The sequence below is a fragment of the Prosopis cineraria genome, unplaced genomic scaffold (assembly GCF_029017545.1).
Source record: "Prosopis cineraria cultivar Desert tree isolate PC_DT_omini unplaced genomic scaffold, ASM2901754v1 PC1006, whole genome shotgun sequence".
NCBI classification, from domain to species: Eukaryota; Viridiplantae; Streptophyta; class Magnoliopsida; order Fabales; family Fabaceae; genus Prosopis; species Prosopis cineraria.
Genome location: NW_026556331.1, coordinates 5819 through 19168, shown reverse-complemented (window position 1 = coordinate 19168; position 13350 = coordinate 5819). Strand labels below are relative to the sequence as shown.

Sequence of the window (13350 nt, the reverse complement as noted above, 5' to 3'; positions counted from 1 at the left end):
ATTATAATTAAAATCTACCACTTAATCAATTATTTTTATAATCTATTATACCTAACTGAAATCCAAACGGACCCTTACTCCGTTCATGCAAATGCAGATCCAATTTTTGTTTCTAATATTGATGGTTATTTTATTTGGGATTTTGCACATGAAATTTAAGGTGCTTCCAAAGCAAATAGCATAAAATTGTGAAAGAATCACGAAAATTCATCATTTATAATTGGACTCCACAACAGATCCAAACATCTAAAATTGTTTAGACATTCAATTGGGAGGAGCCAAATCAGGGATGGATCTGGAACCAACTTAATGGAGGGCCAAAATACGTAATTGCATTATAGCTGGGGACTAAAGTTTATTTTGCCATTTTTGACAAACAAAAACAAAATAATTTTAACAAAAAAGGACCTCCCAAATCCGTCTCTGAGCCAAATCAAGTCCTTAATTTTCCTTATAAGGGCCAAAATGTAATTTTACCAAAAAGGGCAAACACATAATTACCCTCAACTTAAGGGGTAAAAGTATAAAAATGAAAGAAATATGTCACGAGGGAGTAGAATGGAAATAAATGGTAGGAAGATCCTTTGGTTGACATTATGTTAAAAATCAACATATGTTTACTACACCCAAAATAGTGACGTAACGAAAATCGTGAAATTCCTTAACACTGGTTTACGACACAAGCTCACATTGATATGTTTAAAATAAATTGAAGACTTGAACTATGGAAATTCTGTCAATGATAAATAAAAAATGACATCGAAATCAAGTTTTAGTTATATAGCTTACTTCCATCCTAAATATAATTTTTCCCCAGTTCTTTGTATGTTTTCTTGAACACTTTTTCAATTCAAGAGTTTCAGACATTAGATCAATATTCCTAAATGTTTTCATTAACATTATCCAAACCAAATTCATTAAGTAATACAAGGTCATCTGTGTTGCACCACATCAAGAAAATGATGCAATCAAATTTGCGGAAAAGGGCAGCATTCGAAAATCAACTTAATTTTTCTTCCAAGTTCAAACCAACAAAAACACATTAACGTAATTCAAATAACAAAGGCAATGTTGTTCACAAGAGAAAATAAAAAGGGACTAGGCAAGGGAGAGAGAGAGTCCTCAAGGCCAAAGTTCATTATTCTCCAATTTCTCTCTTCTAAACAATTTCATATAAACTCATTTGTAGCTCCTAACTGTTACATGAGATGTAAGAAGGGGGGAAAATTATAAGAATCCAATGGTGCTCACAAAATTTTTAAATATTTGAATCTGATCTAAGCAAGTGTTAATATACAAAGCAACCTTGCCTGATGGTTTTCAGACAGATTCTGGGAATTGCAAGGGTTAGTGACACGGACCGTCTCTGCCGCCAGGTTGCTGCGTATTTGAAGTGTTCGTATGTTGCCGCCTGCTATGAGGGCTGGATCTGGTCTCGCCGGAGAGCCTGCTGAAGCTGTAACACCTGCTGTTGCTGCTCCGGTGGCAAGGAACTCAATTGCTCCGGCGTAAGACTCAATACTTGTTGCAGTAAAACCGATTCCACGTCAGGTGGAAGCTGAGGCTGGACAAGATAATTGACAAGAATGATATCACCTATATAGAATTACTGACTTCTTTGGTCACGTATAATGCACACAAATATAATAATAAGTTGGTAATCAAAGATGGGTTTGAGGTCCAAACGCAAATCAACTCAGTTCTAGTTTCATTTCAAGAAGGGATCAAGCATCATATAATCAATCCTATGGCACAGACGAGTGAATCTCATGGTTCTGGATTCTGATCCCAATCATGACTCAATACAGATACATTATGTATCAACTACAGATGATATCCAACCCTAAGGGTGTTTCAGAACAGAAGCAAACTGATTGATCCAAACCAAACAAAATTTAAAAAGCATGTGAGCGTGAGAGAAAATCAACAATTTTACATGTCAAACAATTTAATCAAATTTTTTTTTTTGGTGACATTTAAATGGCAGAAATAAGTTGTCCAAAAGATGTTATAAGGAAATGTATGTTGGCCTCGCAAGCTGGACGAATAGATGAAGGGCAAGAATGGAGAATTAAAGTCATAATTGCCACTACTCATACAATATGGGATTGTCGGAATAAACAGAAACATACAAATAAATTGATTGATCCAGTAGAAGTTGTTCAGAGAACAAGAGCGACCATTAACATCATGGCAGCATATTTGGATGCAAGACCTGATGAAGCCTATTTGTAGATCAATGCAAAAACAAACGACATTTTCATGGCAAGTTTGATTCGGTTATCAACATATGGCAGGGATGGAGCATCACTTGTGGCTGTGACAAAACTAAGCCAAGGAATAAATCAAAATGCAGGTTTAGATCTATAGCCCCGTACAATGCCTACATGGTCAACTGCAAAACATTTCTTCCTATGGAGAAAACCAAGATTGAAGGCACAATAATGGGAATCAGGTCTACATTGAATGGACTGCAAATCTCCAAAATGTTGGTAGGATTGAAGAAGATAATATTTGTATTGTAATTGATTCTAATTATTTTGTTAGGTCATTGTTTAATGCTAGGAATAGACCTCATTTTAAGACTCTCATAGAACACGTAAGTACATAGTGTGTTTAGGAACTGTAGTTAGGGGGTTTTGTCCCAATCCCTAAAAGGTTGGTGGCAAAAACTCAAGATTGGTTGTGATCTTGTAGTTTCATTTTTGAGATAATGAAACATTTAGTCTCTTAAATTTTGGTCTTTATTTTCGATTTGGTCTTTTATTATTTGAAGAGAAGGTAACACTATTAAAATCTACCAACAAGCATCATGAAATTTTGATAGCAGCCATGTAAATTAATAAAAATAGTGCAATTGTTTATGCAACCAAAACAAAAAAAAACAAAAAGAAACAGGAATTTTTGAAAATAGAAGAACAAAACACAATGTATGAGACTAGATTAATAAAAATTAAACTAATTTGAAGGCCAATTTGTTATTATTTAACCAATATACATGCCAAATCATCAACATACTTTATACATCAAATTAATTTGAGAATCACAAAACCTAAGGGACTAACATGATAGCTTAAAAATATGTAAGGGACTAACATGATAAAAACTAAAGGGACCAAATTGATTACTGAGACAAATGTGAGGGATTAAAAGTTTTACCATCGCTTAATTTTTTTGTATGTCCTGTTATGATGGGGAAAAAAACTACATGTACTCTTACTGCTCTTTTCTTACACGAATTAGTTATTTAGACCAAAACTGAACTGAACCAAATCTCTAAAGACCCTTGTTTGGACCAATGTCCAAAAAGATTTATTTTTGGGGACACAGAGAGAGACAATTAGAATGAAAGAAGAGGTACTATGAATGAACGAAGGTGGACAAGATATCCTCCTTTTAGATAAAACATATAAGTTATGCAGGAAATAAGTTCATATAAATGAGCTTTTCAGTCCCTCTACGGGTGCAACAAGGAATTTTATGAAAGAAATCTTGGCAAATGCATAAAAGAGACCTTGAAAACAAAACTATTTCAAGCAAAGACCAAAGGTAAATAAAACTCTAAAAACAAGTAGAACAAAGTTCATTGCATTATTGAATAGAACAAGAAAACACTCAAAATAATGGAATATGAAAACACTCAAAATAATGGAATATGAAACCAATTACTCCAAAATTTCAATACCAGTAAGAAATTCTGAAGTGTGACAATGATTGACCAACTACTCCATCATTATGATTGAGAATAATTATCAGATTCATGTTCAAACAAACCAACAAAACAAAAACAAAATTTGAGAAAATTTTGCATTGGCATCGAACAGATCACCAAGTTACACAAACCTGAGAGGATTGTTGCTCAGGGTATCGCGCTTCTGATTTGGAAGATGCATTTACAGGCAATGAGCCACTTCCAAGAACTTGGGAAGATCCCTTGGAAACAGGCGCATTTGTGACTCCTGTGGAGAAAGAGGAGTTCCTTCCATCATCCAATTTAATCAGCTTTGCAGGATGGCTAAATGGTTCTGAAGACTCGTTTGCTTTCTCTCCTGATCCATGAGGAATGTTTGAATATGGACTACTTTTCTTGGCCCAACTAGAATCTTCAATAACTTTAGCTGACCTGTCAGCTTCCCGACCAATTGACTGAGGAATGCCTGATGAAATGGATGGGCCAGGCTGTTTCAATCAATAAAGTTAGAAGCATGTGTTAATACACTACATTGACAGAAGAAAACAGAAAAACAGCTTCTACACATAAACAGCTCAGGAGCATCTTAAATTTAAAATTCAATATTTATAACGTAGTCAGGTGGTGCAGAAAAATGTTAATCATACTCAAGCATGATCTTTCTGCAAATCCATGCATGGTAAGAAATATAAGTTGCAGTCAGAATGTTAAAATGCAACCAGGGTAGGTTGTAAAGAAAATAACTTTAATTTGCTTCCGAGTACCAAACAAAAAGCTGAGTTTGTCTTGCTGTAAAATTAGTCTTTTTGGGTGGGGGCAGGGACTTCATTTTTGAAACATCTCTGGCCTTTTGCAAGAAAAGGTCATTCAAATAACCAACTCTTTCTCAGTACCGTAAGACCAAAAAACTTTCTTTTATATCATTTCAGAGGCCTAGGCCTAAGCATAGAGGGTAAATCGGTATATGTCATTTCCTATTGGCTTGTTTCACAATAAAACAAAGACAGAATTCACAAAATTGGCTCCCACCTGAAAGCTTGCATCTGGACGAATCATCCAAATATTTTGTCCTACACTTGAGTTACCAATCTTCCCTGAATGCTGCAACAAATGCATTTGCTGATTCAGAGAAGTTGATGTTGCCAGCTGAGCTGGTGGTCCAATAGACAAACTGGGCTGATTTGGTGGTCTAACAGGCAAACTGAATAAAGACTGTGGGCGAACAGAAGGAAGTGATGAACTAGAATGCCCTGGCTGCAAAGGGTTGCTTAAATGTTGTGGAAGCAGCATTCGAGGCTGCAAAGGAGGCTTTGCGTGTGCAGTTAGTTGATTAGGAACCAAAGAATTATGATGTAAAGAGCCGACTTGAGCTTCTTGACTATTGGGTATCAAGCTAGACTGCAACTTGATCTGCGCATGAGAAGGCAGCCCAGATAGCGTTTGAAGAACTGCTGACTGACTTAGCTGGCTTTCATCTACTGGAGGCTGTGAGGTTTCACCTGCAACTTGCCTAAGGTTTGGCATTTGTAACTGCAAATAAAATAATAATAATAATAATAATAATAATAAGAACAACAACAAGAAAGTAAAAGGGATAAATATCATGCGAACAAAACAATTTGAGGTAGTGAAACATACCACTTGCGGGGTCACCATTCCTAGCATTATCTGCGCCTGCAAATACAGAAAACTATTATTTACGGCAAAAGCAATCACTAAATGCTTCAACCATTAATTTCTTGCAATATAAATTTAATGGGAACAGGATTAAACATTTTTAGTAACAGTAAGAAATGATTTTTTTTTTTTTGAAGAGTGAACCATTAAAGAACTGTTCTTGCACAAACATACTAAGAAAAGAGAAGGGAGAAAAGTCCAAACCTGAAAAAGAGCCTTAGGCAACTGCTGTCTAGAAAGCAACAACTGACGAGCTGACTCCTTGTTATGTGTAGCCATTGCCTGCCGTCATTATAAATAACAAAAAAAATAATAAGAAATGGTAACTTGTGCAAGATGAAATTATTTAACCCAACACTTACCTTGAGCTCAGAGATGATCTCAGTCAACTGATTCCTGGATAGTTTGGCCAGATGCAGAGTTAAAGGGTCATGGGTCAATCCAGACTGACCCTGCAAACCATTTTGATTTGCCGGGATGCCAGATTGAGGCCCTCCTAGAGCTGCTGCCATGACGGTTGCAGCTGTTATAGCAATATGAAGACCAATAGGTTGATGGTGAGCAGCTTCCCCATGGACAACAGGCCCAGCTAGTTGTTTCTGATGGTCTTTTGTACATTGTTCATGAAAAGAAATGATAGAAACTATTCAGTGTCTATAGCCTGAGACAATTAATCACAAAAACTAAAGAAGGATAGAGAACCAACCAACATTTGTTGCCAATCCAGGCCCACCACGACCCTGTAACAAAAACAATCACCATTTAAAATTTTCATGTAACTGACATTTGGAGCATGACTGATTCATCCAATTATAATGAGGAAAAGCAAAACAGGTAAAAAGCAACAACAGCAAAAATATACAATTATTTACAGGATCCAAGATACCTTTTGCATCAATTTTGAATTTTATGAAGGCTATTAATTTTATTCTCTGAAGGAAAACCTGGTTCAGCTTTGTTTGTTTTTACCAAGAATTAAGGAAAAACAACAATCTCTTTTAAGTTGTTTCGTTCAAGAGAACATATGTTCAGAATTTATAACTTAATTGACTGATCAATCAATCACTTAAACATCTAGTTTAAGCAAGATAGGAAACATCCATCATGATTACTAAACTAATTTCTTCTCTGACGTTGAAGAATCTAATCCTCACATCAGCAAGGAAAAAAAAATGGCCTCCTCTTTCCCTAGAAAAAAGTGGTCATACAAGACTCCTCTTTCACTAGAAAAGTGTAGCCTTTTGGCCCTTTTAGTGCCTGAAAATTCAAGTAAAAGAACGGTTCTCCACTGCCATATTTTGATAGCCTCATCTTATTTGATAAGCATAGCAATCCATGTATTAGGAAATCATAAAACATTTACCGGAAACAAGCCTGCTCGTGTTAAATTTAGGTCCATAATAAATGACAATAGCAATGATAGATAATTGAATTAATTTTGTGATTTTAAGTAAAATTTCAATTGATTAAAACTTCATCATTCCGCACAGTGAAGAAAATTCAATGACCAAGAATTTTAGAACATCAAAAACGGCTGAGATAAACAAGTCCAAAGAAGCTTTCTACTAAGACTAGCATAGACAAGCGCAGATAGAAGGATAAGGACTTAAGTTGTCTCATTTTTTTTTCATCATGAATCTGATCATTTCTTAAAAGAAACATAGATCGTGAATGACAAGGCAAAGTGAGTTACATTATTGTTGGGAAATGAATTCTACCATCTTACCTGTTCTCTATTTCTGTCAGCACCTTTGTCATTTTCAGCAAAATCAACACGCAATTGCCGCCCATTAATCTCATAACCCTGAAGGTTGCGACGAGCACTTAAAGCTGTCTCTTCATCCTTATATTCACAGAACCCATAACCTTTTGGTTTTCCAGTTTCCCTATCGATTACTAACCTGCAGAGTACATAATAATAAAAGACTTCAACCAAACATTTCTTTCTGAATAAAAACATACAAAACTTCAAAAAATATTAGGAAAACCTATGTCAGAAAATGAACCTTATCCACTACTACAAACATGGGGGGGGGATTGTTTAACCATTAAAGGTATACAAATCAAATGCATGTGAGGCATACTAAATATGCAGCAGCTTTTAACTTCCTTCTCATGATGGATTAAGGAACAATTTCCATCAAGCTGGTAAAATAAAGTCATCTATAGTAACTTCAATGTCAAATATAAGAATATCTGAGCTGCAAAGATCTCAAGATTAAGGTAACTACATTTACCCTATTGAAGACATCAATCTACGGTTAGAAGTTTAATTTTTGCACTACAGAGAATGTTTCCCTACTCTTCCCAAACAGTATAGCAATCATTTATAAAACTCAACCAGTCAAAATTTCAATTTTTTATTTTTTTCCCTTAAAAAAAGAAATGCTATAGTTCTCAAATAACGGCTTCTCCATCAAAACTTACCTGAATGACACTACAGGCCCAACCTCCTGGCAGATTTCAATAAGCTGTTCCTCTGTGGCATCATACGGTATGTTCCCAACTAAAATACATCCAAAGGAACAAACCAATCGTCATAATTTGCAACAGCTAAAGGTCAAACCATCACAGGAATAAAATCAATAAAAGAATAAAACTTCGAAATTCCCATCACTACCCAAAATTCTTCAGCCCCCCATAACTTATAACTGGAAATCTACGAAGAAAACAGGGTTTTAAGGAAAGAGGAATACCAAAAACGCAGCGATGCTGGGAGGTGGCCATGAAATCAGGAGGAGAAGGAGAAGGTGAAGCGCTGCTCCATCTTCTTCCTCCTCATGAGCATGCCTGTGCAATTGATTCAAAAAGCAGTAGATTGCCTTATGAAAGGCTTCGAAGATGTTGACAGTCTTCGTCTCGGAGCGCGGGAGAGCAGATTCGCACCAGTTTATGTGGTTCCTCTTTTGAAGAGAGAGTACGAGGAAGACAAACTAAGGGTTTCTATCTTGTTCACGCCTTGGAGCTGGCCTTTCTTTTCTTCATTCTCCCCCCCCCCCTTCTTTTGTGAACAGAAACGGACAGAAAAGAAATGGTAATTTTTTTTTCTTGAGAAATGGTAATTAGTAAAGGTTTTATTTAAATAAGGAAAAAAATCGAGAAAGGATTATAGACTATTTGTAGGTAAAAAAAATATTAAATTAATAATAATTAAGATATAATAAATATTTCTAAAAAATAAATTAAAAATAAGAATTTAAAAAATTGTAAAAATAAGTTATATAAATATTAAATATAATTTTTGAATTGTAACCATTTAAATCAATAGTTATTAGTTATTATTACTTATTTAAAATAATTGTAAAAACTTAAATATCATTAATTCAAATTTTTAGACTGAACTATCATGTCATTCTCTAAAAAATTAATGACATATCAGTCTTCAATTCTCAGTCATTATTTATTCTTCATCTATATAATTAACATTTTCAACATAATTTCTCCACTACTCATAAATTTTTTATTATCACTTTTGGTAATTTATTCCACAAATTTAATTACATTTTATATAATTTTTAAGAAAAAAATATTTTTTAGAGTAAGACAAAATCATTGAACTTTATTAATAAATTACATCATTCAACTTCAAAGAAAGCATGTCATTAAACTTTATAAGACCAACAAAGTAGGTTTTCAAGGGAATCATGTCACATTTACATTTTCATTCAATCTCACACAATTAAGTTATCAAATATAAATTAATAAATTAATTAACACACATAAGTAAGAAAAAAAAATTTAATTACCTCAAGCCTTTAGAAAGTCAAAAGTTTTACCCCTCAATTATACACTTCTAAAGCTTTCATGAAACTTGAATGGTACTAATATAATCATTCTACAATAAATAACAATATACTTCATCAATAAATCACAATATGCTTCATCAATATTCATTTTTCGATAGTTTTCCACATTTAACTCAAACACTTTTTCACTCTTAAAATTCATTTTCTTATCATATAAAAATACCTGTAGGGTTTCGTAGCTTCCTCTAACTCATATTAACTTCATTAAACTCTTATATAACTATTAACGAAGCCACATTGCCCTAACTATCATAATTAAGGTGGAATTTTGGGTATTTAATGCCCCAGCTACCAAACATCATAAAGTCATAAATGCTAAGTTTCATTAGCTTAATCAACTTTCAATGATTCTATTTAAGTTAATGAGTTTGAATTTATTGCCTTTATAAATCAAAAATCATCATTTTCAACTAAACCCTAACTTTACATCTAAATAAAATGGAAGAGAAAGGTAGATTTAGGCTTAAGAAACTTACCTCTAGTGTTTATGAGCTCTAAAACACTTCAAATCTTTGAATCTTCCAAACACTAGCACAGCTCTTTAGTTGCTTCTTCGTTTCTCTTTTGTTTCTACCTTGTTTTACATCAATTTCTGCAAAAAAGTGACCATAGCCATGGCAAACATACCATGCATCGTGGATCATAGCACCAAGAGGTTTGCCTTGCCTGTTTCACAAACATATGCCACGACAGATAAACCACAAGTCACAATGTGGGGTACAAAACCTCCTCCTTCATATTTTCTTCCTCTTTTCATATCTAGGCTACCTGAATTCACTTTCAAACCTGCATTTAGAGTTGAAATTACAACTAAACACATATGTTAAACCTCTCTAGCCACACAACTTACTAATAACTTGAATTACTCCAATCAAGCTTAATTAATCAAGTTTTAAATTTTAAGGATGTTAGATGCTTTATATTTTTTGTCACCTAGGTAGCATGAGAGCTGCACCTTTCTAGTCAACTTCAATAATCTGATAATGCATTAATATTAAACATTAACATGATTAATTGTTTAATCAATAATGCATGATTGATTCCTAACATAAATATTAGGGTTAATATAAATGTAATAAAAATAAAAAATAAAACTAATGCCTACAAACTATAATCCGATGGAATCATGGAAGAGCTTGGGGAAATGTGCAAGGCAGGTCAGGGTAGTTTGGGAAAAATGGGCAAAGAAAAATGTCTTCCCCCTCATAAATTCACTTACTTCAAATTCCAAAATCTCAAAGCAAAAGTAAGTCTTACGTGCGTGTTTGGTTTACCCTTAGTTAAAAGTTAGTTTATTAAAAATTTATTTAATAAAAATTAAGTTAATAAAAATTAATTATTATAACATAATTTGGGAATGAGTATATTTTTTTCAAACGTACTTTTAAATGTATTATTATTAAAAAATATTAATTTTATATTTTATAACTTTTACTATATAAATATAATATATTAAAAATGTTTAAAAAATATTCGCGATAAAAATTTTAAATAATATAAAATTTGATACATTAAATAATAAGAATAAAAAATATAAAATTTGATATATTGAACAAAAATTATATAGACAGTTCAATATACATTAATACTGAAAATTAACATTATTAATAAATAACAATCTCACATAACAAGGGTTCAAATTAATTTGGACAAGAAGTAGTAATACCAACACCTCAATTTATTTTCAGAATCCACTTTTAAAAAGCCATCATGAACTATATTAGAAAAATTCACTTTCAACCACTTTTAGAATATACTTTTAAAATGTACTTTCTTACATTTGACAAAATCACTTTTAAAGTTAATGAAAATAAACCAAACAGGATTCAGTTATTTTTAAGATTTGTAAAAGGACTTTTCAAATTTCAAAATCTGAAAACCAAGCGGGTATTTAAATTTTCAACCCAACCAACACATCAATAACCTGAACAAAGTCCAATGTCGATGGAAAACAAATTCAAGGGTAATAGCTAGACACCGTTTCTCCAGTAACAACTTGAACTTTAAATCAAATAAAATAATAATTATAATCTTAATCCACAATCTATTATGTTTTTTTAAAAAATTTAACAAAATACAATCTAAACTTTTTCTTTAATAACAAAATTAACCTCATCCCAAGATGACCGTAGCCCACAAGGTAAACGGCAAAGCCTTTCTGCTATTCAAATCAAGAACGCAACAACATAAAGAGGCCTAATGAATGAAAACTCATGAGCCCAATTCAAAACCTACAAGAGATCTTTTTTTTTTTGTTAATAACCTACAAGAGATCTAATAACAATCAACAATAGACATCAAGGAAAAATGCAGTCCATCAAGCAATCCGTGAAAAAAAAAAAAAACAGTCCATCAAGAATTAACAAGACTTAGTCTGGTGAAAGAAAATAGTTTCTCGGGACACACGTTAAACCTAAATTTGAAATTTTGTTGAAAAAAAATGCTCACATTTAATGTTTAGTTGTGCTTCTAGGACACATGTGAATAATTTAAAAAAAATACAATTAGTCTATTATTCAGATACATAAATTTTATGGACTTGAGCTTCATCTTAATCCAAGAATTTTTTTTATTATAATTATTTTAAAATTTAAAAAAAATACCTAATTTACTCTGATTCTCTCAAATTTCAACTATCATATTTCAATACTACACAAACATGTAAATAAGCCATACAAGCAAGACAACTCATTTGTATTGATATGGATTTTTTTATATTACTTAAATAAAGAATTTTAAATTTTAAAAGAAAAACATAATCTTTAATTTTTATAGTTTCATTGGGTTTTATTTTTAGTCCTTGTAGTTTTTTTTAATATTTTAGTCCTTAAATAAGGACTAAAAACATTAAAAAAATAAAAAATTATAGGAACTTGAAAACAATGATTACCTAATTTTTTAAAAATTATAGAAACTGAAAATACTAAAAAAAAACTATATGGACTAAAAACAAATTCAATGAAACTATAGGGACCAATAATTATGTTTTTCCAATTTTAAATATATGATTTTTTTTCATAGAAGTAAATATATGAAATTTAAATGTAAGATCTTAAATTTAAAATATAAATTCAAATACATAAATATATACAAACGTTGCTTAAAGTTAAATATACTATACCACAACCATGCATCATTGGAAAAACCAGTCCACGATATTAACTGTTGTTTCCTGTACTAAAATATTCTTTCCAATCTCACAGTCAGCATAATCTTAAATAGCCATCTACAATTAACAAGTCCTTCTCTACGATAGCAAAATGCCCAAAGTGAGCCACTAGACACTACGTACACTTGGCAATTTGTATCAAAATGCATTTACAAATTACAAATATATTTAACATTATACACCCAAAGGAGGAAAAAATTCATATATTTTAGGAGAAACATAACTTTTGACTCTTACACTTTGCTCGTGATTTGTTATAGATCTTTGTACTTTTTTTTATCTTTTAAATCTCTACATTTTTATTTTTTAGTGTTCTAAATCCTTTTCAAGGTCCTTTATACTTTATTTATTTAGAAATTTAAAACATCAAAAAATAAAAGTATAGAAATCTATAACATTAAAAAAAAAGCAGAGACCTATAATAAAATACGATCAAAGTGTAAGAATAAAAAATTATATTTTTCCTTGTATTTTACTAGAGATAGATATGAGAATCAGTTTTGCTATTGCTTTCCTGGTGGCTGGGGCGAAGCTAGTTTTTTATTTTGAAATGGCTGTAATTGAAAGGTATTTATCACAATCACCAAATTTGATAACAAATTAATAACACAAAAATATGTTGAATGAAGATTTTCAAGTGTTATTGCCTCAATTTCACAGTCACACGTACATATAATAGGCAATTAATCACTGAAAACAGTCAATTAGCATGGAGTGCTATTACAATTAAAGAAGTTAACAAGAAAGAAAAGTGACAGTATAGTAAAAAAAGAAGAATGCCCAGGGAGGACAAAGGAGGAAAGGGACTACAAAATTCTTCTTTGCCTTCCACCAATGCTTTACTCCTTATATACCAATTCTTTTTCATTAGTTGGCATAAATATAATTTATAACCCAACCATAACCATTTCTTATGAGCCCAAACATAACCATTGGCCCATTAGTTGACAACTTATAATCCAACCCAAGTACTGAGGCTAATCCATTACAATTTATAATTTATAGTT

General features: G+C 32.2%; 1 protein-coding gene across 1 annotated transcript; it reads right to left on the bottom strand.

Annotated features, from left to right (window-relative positions):
- Window positions 1-1122: 1122 nt before the first annotated feature.
- LOC129299024 (cleavage stimulating factor 64-like) lies at window positions 1123-8340 on the bottom strand. The gene is made up of 10 exons (XM_054937473.1): window positions 8065-8340; window positions 7796-7874; window positions 7095-7269; window positions 6075-6108; window positions 5731-5975; window positions 5573-5650; window positions 5330-5365; window positions 4721-5221; window positions 3844-4179; window positions 1123-1564 (listed from the first exon to the last, which is right to left on the bottom strand). Exons 1-10 carry the CDS (start codon window positions 8093-8095, stop codon window positions 1415-1417), a joined length of 1665 nt encoding a protein of 554 aa, XP_054793448.1. The 5' UTR covers window positions 8096-8340; the 3' UTR covers window positions 1123-1414.
- Window positions 8341-13350: the final 5010 nt, after the last annotated feature.

Bases quoted from the DNA above. Each gene is read 5' to 3' on its own strand.
- LOC129299024 (XM_054937473.1), bottom strand. From the start codon at position 8,095: ATGGCCACCTCCCAGCATCGCTGCGTTTTTG. The intron at 7,270-7,795 runs GTAAGTTTTGAT...TGTACTCTGCAG, and splicing joins GGGCCTGTAGTGTCATTCAG to GTTAGTAATCGATAGGGAAA. The intron at 5,222-5,329 runs GTATGTTTCACT...TTTTATTTGCAG, and splicing joins GAATGGTGACCCCGCAAGTG to TTACAAATGCCAAACCTTAG.